General features: G+C 39.4%; 1 protein-coding gene across 1 annotated transcript in view; it reads right to left on the bottom strand.

Moving 5' to 3' along the window:
• cebpz (CCAAT enhancer binding protein zeta) overlaps positions 1-17,599 on the bottom strand; it is a 40,090-nt gene that overhangs the window by 3,004 nt on the left and 19,487 nt on the right. Inside the window, exons 5-11 of the mRNA XM_043695536.2 lie at positions 16,577-16,662; positions 11,020-11,073; positions 10,326-10,428; positions 7,728-7,796; positions 6,735-6,801; positions 3,227-3,327; positions 2,958-3,018 (exon numbers count right to left, since the gene is read on the bottom strand). Of these exons, the coding sequence (XP_043551471.2) occupies positions 2,958-3,018; positions 3,227-3,327; positions 6,735-6,801; positions 7,728-7,796; positions 10,326-10,428; positions 11,020-11,073; positions 16,577-16,662 (541 nt within the window). The remainder of the gene's footprint in view (positions 1-2,957; positions 3,019-3,226; positions 3,328-6,734; positions 6,802-7,727; positions 7,797-10,325; positions 10,429-11,019; positions 11,074-16,576; positions 16,663-17,599) is intronic.

The following is a 17,599-nucleotide window of genomic DNA, read 5'->3' on the forward strand; positions in this document are numbered from 1 at the left end:
TGTTGACTCTGGTTTCTCTCCACAGTTGCAGTTACACCTGTTGAGTTTTTCTAGCAATTTGTTATTGTTTCAGATCTACAGCAACTGTAGGTTTTTTAAAGTACTTTATATATTCAGCCTGCATAAAAATGCAAATTGAGCTGGACATCTGCTCACAAAAGCACAACAGAATGTTCAGTGTAGTCAAAATAAATTTAAGCAGAGAACGGCATTAAATTGGCTTGACGTAAGACCCCTGTTCTGCAAATCTGACATGCAGATTTCTGATGGCAAATAATCATGATTTCTAATCCAATAAGTAAACTCCATTGATTAAAAATACTTTAATTGTCGAGACTATGGGGTACCAAATCAAAAGACAAATTGTTCCTCAAGATTGCACTGAGCTACAATAGAATAATGCAGCAAGCTATAGCCTTAAAGGTCAGTGTGACAGTATGGTGGAAAATTAGGATGACATCAGAAAATTTGGCTTGAGGTGTTTCACAAAATGATCACCCAGTCTGTGCTTAGTTCAACTTTGCTTGATAACATTAGGTGGATTATGTGGCGGTGCGTTGCTTGACTCAAAATGAAGTTCAAGCACTTCAGATCAGAAACTCTGCCTCCTCCATCTTGTTCTGTATTTTTTTTATCCTTCCCCTTAGTTTTGCTAATTTTGTATTGTCTCTTTCTTTATCCTTTCACATTTCATTCAGATGTAGCAATTCATACCACATTTGGACACAACCTTTAATTCTTCATCACAACTATTGGCACTCGTTTTGCTTATTGAATTATGTTTGGCTGGGATGCTCTTCGGACAGTCTTTGTTGACTATGATTTCAATGCAAAAATGAGGACTGTAGATGCTGGAAGCCAGAGTTTAGATCAGAGTGGGGCTAGAAAAGCACAGCAGGTTAGGCAGCATCCGAGGAACAGGAAAATCGACGTTTCAGGCAAAAACCCTTCATCAGGAATAGAGGCAGGAAGCCTCCACTCTGGATTATGGGCTTTTGCTGACCTGCTGTGCTTTTCTAGCACCACTCTGATCTAAACTCTGGTTTCCAGCAAAAACCCTTAGTCAGGAATAGAAGCAGGAAGCCTCCACCCTGGAGGCTTCCTGCCTCTTCCTGATGATGGGCTTTTGCCCGAAACGTCGATTTTCCTGTTCCTCGGATGCTGCCTGACTTGCTGTGCTTTTCCAGCACCACTCTGACCTAAACTCTATGATATCTATGTTTAGAAATTCGGCTACTCAAATTTTTGTCCACCTGTAAACTTCCAGTTTCCATCACAAAACTTACTGTGCCTCCTAACATACGTTGTTGTCAGCAAAGCCAATATATAACTCTATATTCCTTCATCCCAACCCTAAATTTATAAGTGCAGAGGAAAGAGAAGATTGTCGATGCTGGAGATCAGAGTCAAAGAGTGTGGTGCTAGAAAAGCACCGCCGGTCAGGCAGCGTCTGAGGAGCAGACGAATCAAAGTTTTGGGCATAAGCTCTTCATCAGGAATGAGGCTTATGGGCCAAGGGGGCTGTGTGTTAAATAGGAGAGGGGGGGGGGGGGAGAGGAGGGGGGAGGGGAGGGAAGGGGAGGGGAGGAAACGGGGAAACTGGTGAAATCCACACTGATCCCCTGTGGTTGGAGGGTCCCAAGGTGGAAGATGAGACGTTCTTCCTCCAGGTGTCGGGTGGTTAGGGTTTGTCAATGGAGGTGGCCCAGGACCTTCCCTCCATAACTCCCTTGTCAGGTTCACACCCCCCACCAACCACCCTGTCTCCACAAGAAGTGCAAAACCTGCACCCATATCTCCCCCCTCACCTCTGTCCAAGGCTCCAAAGGATCCTTCCACATCTGACAGAAACTTTCCTGTACTTCCACACACCATCTACCTTATCTGTTGCACCCAATGTGGTCTCCTCTACATTGGGGAGACAGGACACTAACTTGCGGATCGTTTCAGAGTACATCTCTGGGACACCTGCACTAACCAACCCCACTGCCCTGTGGCTAAAAACTTTGTCACACTCTGCCAAGGACATGCAGGTCGTGGGCCGCCTCCATCGCCAAACCCTAACCACCTAACACCTGGAGGAAGAATGCCTCATCTTTCACCTTGAGACCCTCCAACCACAGGCGATTAATGTGGATTTCATCAGTTTCCCTGTTTTCTCCCCCCCCCCCACCTTATCCCAGTTCCAGCCTTCTAACTTGACACTACCCTCTTGAATGGTCCTACCTACCACCTTCCTTCCCTCCTAGCTGCTCCACCCTCCTCTCCGACCTAGCATTTTCACCCCCACCATCATCTACCTATCACATTCCCAGCTACCTTCCCCTGAGCCCCACCCCTTCCCATTTATCTCTCATCCACCTTGGCCCACAAGCCTCATTCCTGATGAAGGTTCTATGCCTGAAACGTTGATTCTTGAATGCAACCTGACCTGTGCTTTTCTAGCACCACGCTCCTCAACCCTAAACTTTTAGGTGTATGATGAGGATCCAAGGGCCTATTTCAAGCTTCCCAGAAACATCACTTGCTACATTCTAACAATCAGAAAACAAACAACCGTGGGGGCTGGAGATCTGAAACAAACAAAAGCAGAAAATGCTGGAAGTATGATAGCATTGTGGACTGAAAACAGAATTAACGTTTCGATTCTGGTGACCCTTCTTCAGAACTTGTTCCTTTGTTTCTAATTTCTGCATCCTACAAACAATCGTATTTGCTGATAATCTGATGTGCAAGACCTTAGCAAATGCCTCTGGAAATCCATATATAAACACACAACATCCTAATACGCTAAGCTCTGCTGAGTGACAGGGCTTAGAATAATTGTCAAAAATCGACAGGCAATAATGTGAGTTTACATCAGAAAAATTGACCAAAACTGAGTACACTAAAGAGCAAGTTACTTCTGAAGAAAAACTGCAGCATTTAGCAGACCTATACAACAGAATAAATCTTACCTGGCAAAATCTAAACTGTTATCAATTAATCTGTCGTAAGACTTTTCTCCTTCATAGAAATCTGAAATGGCAAAATGTAAAGATAAACCTAGCTTGAAATATTGCATTTATATTGCAGTGAAACAACATCAGATAAAATCACTGAGAAAAGGAAATATCATAGATAGATATTGCCTACCACCACCACTCTACATGTTAGTTAGTCAAAATTCTATTTATCAGCTGCATACCTTTCAACGCACGTTTAAATCTAGTTTAACAATGCTTACCAAGTAGCTGCTCAAACTCATCATCATCTACATCTTCCACAGCTTCATCACTTCCTCGAAATCTTTGCTGCTTTTCCAATGTGTTAAGTCTTTTGTAATATCTGAATAAAATTACCATCCAATAGATTAGATACTTTAGACGTCAAAGCTGTTAAAATCTTAAGTTTTGTTACTACTGGATTCAAAACTGACGGTGACCTCGTCTCTATTTTCAACCTATGTCAGTTAAAACTTTAAATATCACAGGTATGTTGAAAAATAGCAGCCAAATCTGTGTTGCAGATTGTAGTCATAGGTTCAATTATTGGAGCTAAAAACTTAAAAAGAAACATTAGTCATGTACTTTTCAAATAAGCTTTCTACTTAGATTATCAACGTTCTATGCTGTTATATTAAATATCCTGAATTTCTATGTCAAGATGTGGTTCAGAAGAATAAGGCATTATAAAATAACATTGAAAATGAACGTGACCTACTGTTTCAGACAACTAACACAGAAGAAATACTAATGCTTGTTACTCATTGTACACTTGTGAATATTGACATAAATGCAGGCCTTGTCAGCCATGTCCACAATCCATTTTTAAACTTACATTTATATTGCACCTTTTAGTTTATTAAAATATCGCAAGCAGCTTTACAGCAATGTAATTAGTCAAAATAAATTAACACCAAGCAAGGAAACAGGAGTATAAGATTATGAGCATCAAGCAGCTGAAAGTAGAAAGCAGGGTTACAAAAGTCAGAAATCTCTGCAGCATTAATCAAAAGATTGAAGGTGGTAACAGGAGATAGTTGAGGATTTGGAGAGATTTGACCATAAGGTGTCATCAGTGTATATGTGAAATCTGGTGTTTTTAGAGTCTTCAAGGAGCAATGTATATAGAACATAGAACATAGAAGAATACAGCGCAATACAGGCCCTTCGGCCCTCGATGTTGCGCCGATCCAAGCCCACCTAACCTACACTAGCCCACTATCCTCCATATGCCTATCCAATGCCCGCTTAAATGCCCATAATGAGGGAGAGTCCACCACTGCTACTGGCAGGGCATTCCATGAACTCACGACTCGCTGAGTAAAGAACCTACATCTGTCCTATACCTACCCCCCCTTAATTTAAAGCTATGCCCCCTTGTAATAGCTGACTCCATACGAGGAAAAAGATTCTCACTGTCGACCCTATCTAAACCCCTAATCATCTTATACACCTCTATCAAGTCACCCCTAAACCTTCTTTTCTCCAATGAAAACAACCCCAAGTGCCTCAGCCTTTCCTCATACGATCTTTCTACCATATCAGGCAACATCCTGGTAAACCTCCTCTGCACCCGTTCCAGTGCCTCCACATCCTTCCTATAGTATGGCGACCAAAACTGCACACAATACTCCAGATGTGGCCGCACCAGAGTCTTATACAACTGCAACATGACCTCAGTACTCCGGAACTCAATTCCTCTACCAATAAAAGCCAGTACGCCATATGCCTTCTTCACCGCACTATTTACCTGGGTGGCAACTTTCAAAGATTTGTGTACATGGACACCAAGATCCCTCTGCTCATCCACACTACCAAGTATCCGACCGTTAGCCCAGTACCCCATCTTTTTATTACTCTTACCAAAGTGAATCACCTCACACTTAGCTACATTGAACTCCATTTGCCACCTTTCTGCCCAGTTCTGCAGCTTATCTATATCCCGCTGTAACCTGCCACATCCTTCCTCACTGTCTACAACTCCTCCGACTTTCGTATCATCCGCAAACTTGCTCACCCAACCTTCTAACCCCTCCTCCAGGTCATTTATAAAAATGACAAACAGCAATGGTCCCAAAACAGATCCTTGCGGAACACCGCTAGTGACGGCACTCCAAGATGAACCTTTTCCATCAACTACTACCCTCTGTCTTCTTCCAGCCAGCCAACTCCTAATCCAAACCTCCAATTCACCCTCAATGCCATACCTTCGTATTTTTTGCAGTAGTCTACCATGGGGAACCTTATCAAACGCCTTACTAAAATCCATATACACCACATCTACTGCTTTCCCCTCGTCCACCTCCTTAGTCACCTTCTCAAAGAATTCAATAAGGTTTGTGAGGCACGACCTGCCCTTCACAAAACCATGCTGACTATCCTTGATCACATTATTCCTATCCAGATGTTCATAAATCCTATCTCTTACAATTCTCTCTAAGATTTTGCCCACAACAGAAGTGAGACTCACCGGCCTATAGTTACTAGGGTTATCCCTACTCCCCTTCTTGAACAAGAGAACCACATTTGCTAGCCTCCAATCTTCTGGCACTACTCCTGTAGACAACGAGGACATAAAAATCAAGGCCAATGGCTCTGCAATCTCCTCCCTTGCTTCCCAGAGAATCCTAGGATAAATCCATCAGGCCCAGGGGACTTATCTATTTTCACCCTTTCCAGAATTTCCAACACCTCTTCTCTACATACCTCAAAGCCATCCATTCTACTTAATTGTGACTCAGTACTCACATTGACAACAATGTCCTGTTCCTGATTGAATACTGACCAAAAGTATTCATTCAGTGTCTCCCCAATCTCTTCAGCCTCCACACGCAACTTCCCACTACTATCCTTGACTGGACCTATTCCTACCCTAGTCATTCTTTTATTCCTGACATACCTATAGAAAGCCTTAGGGTTTTCCCTAATCCTACCAAATAAGGACCTTTCATGTCCCCTCCTTGCTGCTCTTAGCTCTCTCTTCAGGTCCTTCCTGGCTACCTTATAAATCTCAATCGCCCCAATTGAACCTTCACGCCTCATCTTTACATTGGCCGCCCTCTTCCATTTTACAAGGGATTCCAATTCCTTATTAGACCACGGCTCCCTCACACGACCCTTTCCTCCCTGCCTGAAATAAATAGAGTGGAGGGTTTTTATAGTGGTGGTGTCCCTACCACTGAGCTAGGAGATCTGGGTTCAAGTCCCACCTGCTCCAGAGCTGTGGAATATTGTCTCTGAACAGGTTGCTTAGAAGATATGAAAATGTAAGGTGGGAGCAGAGATAGATCCTACTAAGACACCAGAGTCATAGAGATGTACAGCACGAAAACAGACCCTTTGGTTAAACCCATCCATGCTGACCAGATCCTCTAATTTAATCTAGTCTCATTGTCTATTCTATCCATGCCCCTCATGATTTTATAAAGATCTCTGAGGTCACCCCTCAGCCTACGACGCTCCAGGGAAAAAAAGGAGTGCATGAATGAACGGGAAGACAAGCCATTACAGGATATTTTCTAGTTAGAACTGGATAGATAAGAATGGAACAAAATTAGGGCAGTCACAGGAAGCTGCACAGGAGGGAGAAACTACAAAGCGGAGTGATCATAGTGTTTTTAGTGACATCCCACCATTCCTTGTAAAGCACTCCAACATGTTACTTTTGAGAAGAAATACATTAATGTATGTGTTATTGTATCAATCCCCATCAGGTACACAGAATGACAATTTTAGAAGCAAATGTCTTACCTGTGGAAAAATATTTCATCCACTGGGATCTGGCTCTCTTCACATTCAATAAACTTCTGACTATTCACTGTAAACGTTATAAACCAAATCAATGTTAAGAAGTCTGTTAAGTCCCATTTTAGATTTAATCCTATGAAGTAAGGATTTAAGTTTTATATTAAAAGAGGACTCATTTGCCATCTTTGAATGAAGTATGATTTAAAGAGGTAGCAATGAATTTAAAGATGTGACAATAGATGAAATATTAGATTGCAAATCTGCTTACTCAATGCAGAACCATATTTAACCCATAAGATTTGCTTAAATTCATCTTAGTTCAATTAGGTAGCTGACTATATTTTCTACATTATTTTGTTGAATTCCAAAGTACTTCCAACATCTCATTAATTTTCTCCATAAGCAAGTATGACAAACCCTAACTTATAAACAAAAATCTACAAGTCACTATTGAAAAATATGATTCAGCAGGAGTTATGAAAGTATTACTGATAGGACTTGATTGTGATCTTCAACAAATACTTTTCCATGCTCTTTCCTCATGTCCACAATTCACCAAACCCACAGTTAAAGTACTGTGAATAATGGTCTCTTCCTAATGGTGGGGAAATTTCAACCATCTTCTGCCACCATACATAAATCGTCATTTTTTATATTCCACAGCTATGATCAGCTAACTCAGTACAGACCAGTGACTTCTTTGATCTGTATCACTCAATATCACATCATAGTGCACGTAACTAACAAGTTTTGGGAAGGCTAGTTGTGAATTCAATAATAGCAACAAGATTTAATTAATAGAAAACATTGGAACCCATTCCAAACCTGAACTATAATACATGGTTTATACAATCATGATTGTGTAAAGTCTTTGAATAGATATAGCTGTCATAGGAAAATAAATATACATTTTCAAAATGCAGAAACCCAAACGTGGTTAAAGCAAAATTAATCACTGTATTCCAAAGCTGGATATCCTGTTGGTTCATTAATTACCTGGCAGGTTACGCACATCATTCAACAGAAGTTTCCTTTTCGGCTGCATCACTACACTGTCAGTGTTTTCTACAAAACAAAGATGACATTTTGTCAAAAGACTAATCCATGTCAAAGAATGTTATTAAATGTACATATGAAAAGGAAAAAGCCAATGAGGTTACATTCTATACCACCCTGGTGTATCTAATGTGCATAATAATCCACAACCTTGCCTACTATTGCATATGAAGAAAGTGAGATCTGCAGATGCTGGAGATAACATTTAAGAGTGGGGTGATGGAAAACAACAGGTCAGGCAGCATCCGAGGAGAAGGAGAATCAACGTTTCAGGCTTTGGCCCTTCATCAGGAATACACTATACTGCATATACATTATCCAGACTATAGAACATCTCCTATAGAACATCTCCATTATTTTCCAACATTCATTATCTTGTTATTTTACATATATAATGTCAATAATAATTTTATCCATACTCAGATAACCACAGACAAACAAATTGGCTACTGGACATATTTCCATTCAATGTATAGAAGAGTAATTACACAGGCTGAGGCTAATAGACAAGTCATGTTTGTGCCAGCTCTCAGCAAGAGTAATTATGCTTGACTTCCAAGATACCTGAAGAGAAACATAGGAAATAGTCACATTTGGGTCTACTGCCCTTTATCTTAGCAACGGAACTTAATGTCCATATTACAGAAGATTAACAAAACATTGTTTTCACACAGAAGAATCATGTTTATATACTGCTTTTCACACCACAATGTCTCAAAACAATGATAATGACTACAAAAACTTGAGTTTTTTTTGTACTGTCACTTGAGGGATATCGGCTAGAACACCAGCAATAACCCCCCTTAATCATCTTCAAGACACTGCCACGCAATTATTTACATGCAGTAGAGCAGGCAGATGGGGCCTCAAGCTTGATGTTTCATCCAAACAATGGCACCTCCAATACTGCTATGCTCTCTCAGTATTGCACACGAGTATCAATCTTGATTTTCCTTTTTTTGCTCAGATCTTGAAGTAGGACTGGAATCCAGAACCTTGTGAGTGACTCAGAGGAAAGCATGCTACCAACGACACCACAGTTAACACATAACTAGATTCAAATCCAATAATGTATGTTTTGCTCGAGAAAATGAAATCAAAAGCAATTATAGCAATCACAACACTTTAGGATCTAAGTCTCAAAAGCCAAAAGCACTGGCTTAATCACTATGCTTCATCTTTTGTGCACATATATTCATTTATAAATTAAACAAAAAAATCTCATGTTCATTTGATTATTAAAAAATGAAAAACCATCCTCGTGTTGCGCAACATTCATAATCGGGGGTGGGGTGGGGATTTACTGGTCTTTTTCTGAATCAACAAATTAAGATTAAGGATTTCTATTCTACATGTATTTTGTGAATGTACAAATCAACAATTCATGATTTTCCTGCCAATGCTGAGTGAGGTCAACTCTCTCAAATAAATTACAGACCAAAAATATGTTGGTTCCTCTATTTTAATTACTACCACTGTCTTTGAAGAGCTGGGAGTCACACCTTAAATGATGAACTGATGTATGTCTGGGTTTAGTAAATGCCTCTTTCAATAAAAATTGGCATCATTTTTTAATGTCATCCCAGATCAAACAACACAAAGACACAATATTCCATTTTATTAATTTATGAGTGATGGGCTGTTTTACAATGAGACTTTAAATATAAGCTGAAATGGGGCAGAGTTTTATTCTTGTTTGTTCTACGATCTTTTAAGTTGAAATACATTGGACACTGAATGACTTTCTACATTCTTAAGACTGTAGATTAGAACTTTAACTGAAACTGATCAGATTTAATCAGAATTGTAGATTAAATTGATTTTAAAAATTATACAGTACAAATACTGATAGCAGTCTGAATATGTATTTTGTCTTATGGGTATTTTGTATGATTTAAAAATACAGGCTTATTTCCACAATTCATTCTGTTTCATCAACACGAATCCGCTATAACACAACTGACCAATTGGGGACACTTTCTACACTGCAAACTTTTAAAATGGGTTTTGGCTGTAACGCGATTACAGCACCAACACTTTTAAGCGCTGTTTCTAAAGCACAATTTTTCTATAGCGCAGGGTTGCATAAGAAAGCAACCATCACGTTATGGTAGAACTGACTGTATTTTGTAAAGTGTACGATCACAGATTTGTAGTAACTAATGGGCTCCAACAAAAAAATTAGAATAGATTTACCAATACTTATACAAAACAGAAGAAGTGCACTACCACTGAAAGGAAATGCACATATCCATTATTACTACTATATATACAAATTGGCATAGAATACTCAATTTTTGATGCTTACTATTTGATCTGATTTTGACAGTTTATTTTAGGTCTTTTTTTCCCAATTGTAGCTTTCATTCCAGATGTTGAACGAACATTGCATTATATGTCACAATCTTTGAATCACACATTTGAGGGATTTTTCTTTCAGAAAATACTCTCAGAATAACATGGGAGATGTATAAATTTTGCAATGACGTATGAAATGCTAGGTTTTTAAAAATAAACAATAACAAAGATAGAGCTTACCTTTGCCTTTGTGTTGTTTTGGATTTCTGTACACAAAACGATCAAGAAATCTCATTAATGTAAAGTCCTGTAGAGGGTCCCCAGGATACTGGATGTGGTCACCCTACCAGAAACCATACAGACAACAAGTTTACTTTTACCAACTCACAACAGATACCACTTTTCTAAATCCAATGAAGTTTTTAAAGTAACAAGTAGGCGATTTTCATAAAACTTGGTTTAAAGTTAAAACTGACACCTGATAAAGTATAATTTACAAAGAGGTTCAAGGAAGAAAAGATCTAATATTTCTATACAAATCTGTGGGAAAGGAAAAATGGAGAAATTACAATTGCTAGTAATGCTTTTGGACTAGACAGGACACATTTTCCAAAACTCTTATTCCTTGCTGCTATCCAGTGATCTTGAACTAGACTACAGGATGATGCCCTGCAGGATATAATAACTTGCCAATACCCAGATAATAATAGTCTTTTGGGAATTCAGCAACAGCTTCGTCAACCTATGATACTGTACCTCAAAGTAAAAATAAAATTGAAGTGAAGAAATATTGATGTGACAAATCAGCCCAATGTAATTTTGAAATAAAATTCCTAATTTAAAACTAAGTCACTCAATAACAAATTTGTTGGCACAAAGGTGGAAAAAGATACAAGGAAAACCATAAACTTCACAAGAGATTTATCTGTCTTACCTGCAGGATAGTTGTTGCAAAGAGTGTCACAGATGGGTGGAAATGTTCACTTAGCTGGGAAATAACACCAAAGAAAAATAAATGTTAGTACAAACTTTACATAGATCTTGAAAACATTTTACTGTTCATGCACATTTAGAATCAGCTTTCCCAACATTTATAATTCCCACAAGGAGAAACAAACTTTTTGTATCTAGCCGGTCAATTTCCCCAAGGTGCTTGTATGTTTCAATAAGGTCATCTCTCATTCTAAATTCCAATACAGGACCAATCTACACAACCTCTCACAAGAAAGGCCCTCTATACCTGGTGTCAGCCTAGTGAAACCTTTCTGGACTACCTCCAATGACAGTATATATTTCCTTGGGTAAGGGGGCCCAAAGCTGTTCACAATATTCAAGCAAGATCTGACTAATGACTTTGGTAGTTTTAGCAAAACGTTTATACTCCATTCCCACTGAAATAAAGGGCACACTCCATTTGCCTTCACTATTATCTGCTGAACTTGAGTGGTAGCATTTTGAGATTCATGAACAAGGACTCCCAAATCCCTGTGTCACAGCTTGCTGCAGACTTTCTCCATTTAAATAATATTCAGCTCCTCTATTCTTCCTACTAAAGTTCACAACCTCACATTTTATCTGCCAAGTTTTTAGCTTTTCTATATCCTTCTGCAGATTGTGTCATCCTCACCACTTGCCTTCCCACCTATTTTTGTGTCACTGAAAACTTGGCAACAGTCTGTTCATTTTTCTCATCAAAGTCATGAATATATTTTGTAAATAATTATGGCCCCAACATTGATCCCTGCAGCACACCATCAGTTACAGTTTGACATCCTGAAATGCCCTTAACTGAGGTCTCTTTTTTTTTTATATAGATATTTTTATTAGAAATTTAACATTTTTACAAGTTTACAAAAATAAACAAAACTCTCAAACATTGATATACAATTAAATCTTAAATATATAATAGCCAAAATTTAACAAAAGAAAAATATCGAGAAAGAAAACAAAACTCAACTAACTACTAATCTAACCTACAACTAACCAGAGTGTATATTTAAGTCTCTTACATTATTCAAATAAGAGAAAGAGGAAAAAAAAACGGATAACATAGAAATTGGGTAGTGAGATACATGCTCGAAATGTGTTAACATCAAATGTAACAAAACCCGTATTTGTGCGGGATTCCTCTCCTAAGTTGTCCCGGACCAGCCAGGTTCGTAATCTCAATTAAATAAAAGCCCTTGTTAGGATAGCCGAAATATCTGTATTCATATAATTCAAGAAGGGCTTCCATATTTTAGAAAATAATTCGGTCTTTCGGTGCACCATATTTGTAAGGAAGTCAAGGGGAACACATTCCATAATTAATCTGTGCCAATTTGAAAGTCCAGGAGGGCCCTCAGCCACTCAGTTTACCAAAATATTTTTCCTTGCACAGAAAGAGAGAATAGAAAATAGTCTCTTCCCGTGCATGTCCAGGGAGGGAAAGTTTGAAAAGCCCAAAAGGAGAGATACAGGGTCCACTTTAATTTCCGTTCCTAAAGTTTCTGTCAGGGTACTTGCTACTTTAGTCCAGTATCTACGGATCTTATGACAGGTCCATATAGGATTTTGAAAGGGAAATTCTTCCGAACAAAAATAACAACTCCCCTACTTTTTGAGCTAAAAGAAGAAAAAAAGGCCTGATCGAATCCACCCTGTCGTAATTTCAAGTGTTCTTTATCCAACAGGTGTGTCTCCTGTAGGAGAGCTATATCAACTCTTTCTTTCTTAAGATTTGATAATATTTTCTTCCTTTTGACTGGCGAATTACTCCCCTTGACATTCCAGGTGCACCACTTAACCAACTGATCAACCATAATCATCCGGGCAAATCCGAGACCCCTCGGGAGGGGAAACCCTATCCAGAACATCCCGAGCATAGAGCATATAAAATTCACAAAAATAAAGACTCTCTAATACACTCACAACAGTATAATAAAAAACTATTTCTAAATAATATATATAAAAAGTATTTAAATGGAGATTTTCCCCCTTGTTCCCAGGGGGTGTCACTTCCTTTCCAAAGATCCATCATATCCTCTCCCAACCAATGCCCCACCCTTGACCCAGGCGCTCCTCAATAGGATGAAGAGAATTCAGATATAATACAAAGGTAGAGTTAACAGTGAGCACCCTATGCGCCCCCCCCCCCTACAAACCCACACTAACACCTGGATATATTTGGTAATGTTAATACCATGTATAAACATATATAACTATAAAATTACAACCTCAACAAATAATAATTAAATATAATAATACAAAATAACAAGGGAAAACAACCCCGCTCCTAGAGACAGAGATAAAATAAAATAAGGTAACCACCTCCCCCCGCCAACATTAACTAAACCCCCCGGCTTATACACACATACATATATATACACACCCACATACGTACATAGAATAATTTAAAAAAACCCAAGGGGGGAGAAAATCGTTAAATAGAGAACAAATAAATAAATCCCTCTCCCCATCCCCCAAGATAATATTAAACAGTAAGGTAAGAAAAAAGAAAAAGGGGGGGATATAAACCGGAGCGGGGGAAAGGCAAACCAACATTCATTATCTCTTAGATAAATTGTAAGAGAATCCAAAAATTCCTTAGCCTTTTCTGGCGATCCAAAGTTATACACGGATCCTTCATGGTTAAAGCGTAGCGTCGCTGGGTAGCGTAAGGAGAACTGAATATTTAAGTCCCTTAAACACTTCTTCACCTCATCGAATGCCTTCCTCTTTCGGACCAGAGCTGGGGAAAAGTCTTGGAATAACATGATCTTGGATCCTTTATAGATCATGGCTTGGGAATCTTTTCCAAGATTTCTAGAGGCCTCTAGGAGTATCTGCCTCTCCATATACCTCTGCAGCCGTAACAGGACCAGGCGGGGACGCTGGTTCGAGCCGGGCCCGCGTATTGTGACCCGTTAGGCCCTTTCTACCCTTACCTGGCCTTATCCAGCCTCCAGATTTAAAAGCTGTGGCAGCCACTGCTCGAGAAACGCTGTAAGGTTGCCTTCCTTTTCCCGTTCGGGAAGGCCCAGCAAACAAATATTTTTTCGACGACCTCGATTATCGAGGTCAATGTGGTTCTCTAAGGTCTGGACTCGCTGTTCGAGAGTCCAGACCCGATCCACGGCCGATTGCACTGTAGTTTCGGAGGTCGCGGCCTTTAGCTCCGCCACTCCGACTCGGCACTCGATTTCTTTAATGTCTCGGTCGTACTTTTGCAGCACGGCTGAGAGTGAGTCCCATTGACTTCGGGATTCTTCAATGAAAGCATCGATCTTCGCATCCAGTTTAGAGATAATTTCCACGAGGCTCGCTACTGTAAGTAAGTCCCCAGGGGCGCATATGGACGCCTCTGCTGCAGGTGGAGAGTGTGGGGGAGGGGTTCCTGCTTGCTGAGAGCTGCAGGCTCCCTTCCCTTTAGTCATTTTTACTAAAGATTAGATTGTTTAAATTTAATACTAAGCAACTAATTAAATTAAACAGCTATTTTAAATGATTTGGTGGGGGTGGATGACCCACTTTGCCCAAGTCTTGGGAGGAGCACTGTAGACTCAGACTTGCTGGGTCGCTGCCATCTTGGATCCCCCATCGAGGTCTCCGTCTTTTAATGTAGCCAATCCCTCAACTATCCACGATGATATACAACCTGCATTGTAATGGGTTCTCATCTTATTATGTCACCTAATATATGGTACTTTATCAAACATCTTCTGAAAATCCAAGTATATTATATCCAATGCTTCCCCCTTATCAAATCATGCTTGTTTCCTCCACAAAGAATTCTAGTAAAATTTTCAGGCAATATTTTCCCTTAATAAGTAGAGCATGCTTCTCTACTTATGCATTCAGAAATACATAATATGCTCCACTATTACATCCTTCATAACAGACTCCAAAATTTTCCCAATAACAGAAGTTAAGATATCTACCTTGAAGTTAGCTATTCTTTATCTCCTTCCTTTTCTAAATAAAGGCGTTAACATTGGCAGTTTTCCAATTCTCTCGGACTTTTCCAGAATTTAACGATTCTTGGAAGTCAACTACTAGCTCAACCACTATCTCGGTAGCTACTTCCTCTAGTATGCTAGAATGCATTCTATCAGTCTTTTAGCCCATTTGTTTCCCTCATACTTTTTCTTCTAGTTGCTATTGTAGTTATTGCCTATCTTTTGCCCGCTTGAATATTTAATATTTTTGAATGCTCTAAGGGTCTTCTACTGTGAAGGCTGATCCAAAGTATTTATTCAACTCCTCTGCACATTCCTGATCCCCCATTAATAGTTCCCTAGACTCAGCTTCTAAGGAGCATGTGTTTACTTTGGCTTTTGTTTTCCTTTTTATATAGTTAAAGAAGCACTTTCTGTCCATCTTTCCCATCATTTTCTTTCTCTTCATTTCATCTTTTGACATTATGGGTAAACTGGAACTGTGTCTGAGGGTTGTCAGCAGTAGATGGAGCAAGGACTTCTGACTTTGGTAGGCCTGGAGCCTGGACTCTGGAACTAAGTGGGCCATCAGTTGTGGAGGTGCCTGGTGTCAGAGTGGGGCTGTGGGAGGCTCAAAGTAGGGACTCGGGGACTAGTTTGCTGTAATGGTGCTTGGCAGGCTGTTGGCTGCTGCAGTGGCGGTGTGCGGAAGAGATCTCCTGGTTTCAGTAGGCCCATAGCGTGGACTCAGGAACTTGCTAGGATTTCAGTTGTGGCAGTGGCAGTGCCTGGAGCAGGAATTCCTGGCCTTGGGAGCCTGAATTGTGGACTCAGCTGGCTTTGCACAGAAGTTGCAACTCAAATGCGCTTTATTGTGGCAAAAACACTTTATCTTTCCAGATACAGAGGAACCTCAATTATCTGGCATGTGACTAACCGAACAAAATACTCCATGCCAGGGTCCTTCAGATAATCAAGGTTCCTCTGTATATGTGACAATAAATAAATAATCTAATTTGATATTATTTGCAAGTTGGTCCTCAAAGTTTATTTTCTCCATTTTCTTTGGTTGGTGTTTGTTGGCCTTTAAAACTTTTCTAATTCTCTGGCTTATCAATAGCCTTTGCCTACACTACACTAATAGCTATTTGAAGGTCATACATATAGAACAAATCAAACCTCATTCTAAATGTGAAAGAAGCCTAAACTTATTTTTAAGTAAGAGTTCATATTGTAATTACCCTCATGTTAAGTGAACATGTGGAACCTCATTGTGAAACATCATTTTGTTTAATTACATTTAGAGCATAACATATGGTCTCCCCCTAACCTTTCATCACAAAATTACCGAACAGACATACTGACTCAGTTTTATAACTAAAGGTGATCTGAAACTCAAACCGCAAAGACTTGTATTTTGTTGTTGAATAACACAACTGATGCAACTACAATCCTTTTTCATTAGATATAAATCAAATACTCCAAGCTTAAAAAAAATGTATTTTTTATATAAAAAAAGGACAATACCACTACATGCATAACATGTAATATTTACTCAGTATAGACATATTTTACCTTCTTCAATTCCCAGAGGCCAGTGCGATCTGCTCCGCAAGAGAGGGGATTTCTGTGGAATGGGTCATAGTTTCCCAGACACTTATCTAAAACAAAGAGCAGAGCTTGATAATGCTAGCATAATAGTAATTAATGTCAACAAAGCTTATATTCTCGACTTTTTTAAAAAGGATAATTGCATCAAAATTTAGACACCAAGTTCAGTATGTAATATTTTAGGATTTATAATTAAAGGCATTCGGTACAAAAGCAAAGAAATTGTGCTATAACTATTTAAATGATTGGTTAAATGTCTGCTTGATTAGGCCACACCAAGAAGGCAGAGGACACCTCAGTTCAGTGGAGTAAGAAGTTGTGGAAAAGCAGTGTAGCTAGATTGGAAAGATTTCTTTTTAATAATAAAGTAAAAGGGAATGGTAGAGATCTGAAATAAAAAAAAACAAAATCCTAAAGAAACTCAGCAACTCATGCTGCACCTACGAAGAGAAAAACAGTTCACATAAGACATAGGAGCAGAGGTAGTCATTCCATCGATTAGGTCTACTATGCCATTCATTGATCTGATAGCTGATCTGACAATACTCAACTCCATTTTCTTGCCTTTTCCCCATAACCTGTGGTTCTCTTAGAACATAGAACAGTACAGCTTGGGAACAGGCCCATCAGTCCAAACCAATCCCTTCTGCCTGCCCTTGGTCCATTTCCCTCCATTCCTTGCATATTAATGTGTTTATCAACAGTTCCTTAAACACCCCTAGCGTATCCGCCTCGACCACTACCCCTGGCAGTGCATTCCAAACTCCTACCACACGTTGCTTAAAAGCTTGTCCCTCTCACCTTAAATGCATGTCCCCTAGTATTATTAAGCCCCTACCGATTAAAAAATGTCTATCTCAGCCTTGAATGTATTTAATGACCCAGCCTCGATATTTCTTCGTGGTAAAGAATTCCACAAGTTAACTCCCCTCAGGAGAAAAAAAAATCCTCATTACTGTCTAAAATGGGTGACTCCTAATTCTGAGA

The sequence above is a fragment of the Chiloscyllium plagiosum genome, unplaced genomic scaffold, assembly GCF_037043375.1.
Source record: "Chiloscyllium plagiosum isolate Xiang-an unplaced genomic scaffold, Cpla_swu_hap1 HiC_scaffold_10, whole genome shotgun sequence".
NCBI classification, from domain to species: Eukaryota; Metazoa; Chordata; class Chondrichthyes; order Orectolobiformes; family Hemiscylliidae; genus Chiloscyllium; species Chiloscyllium plagiosum.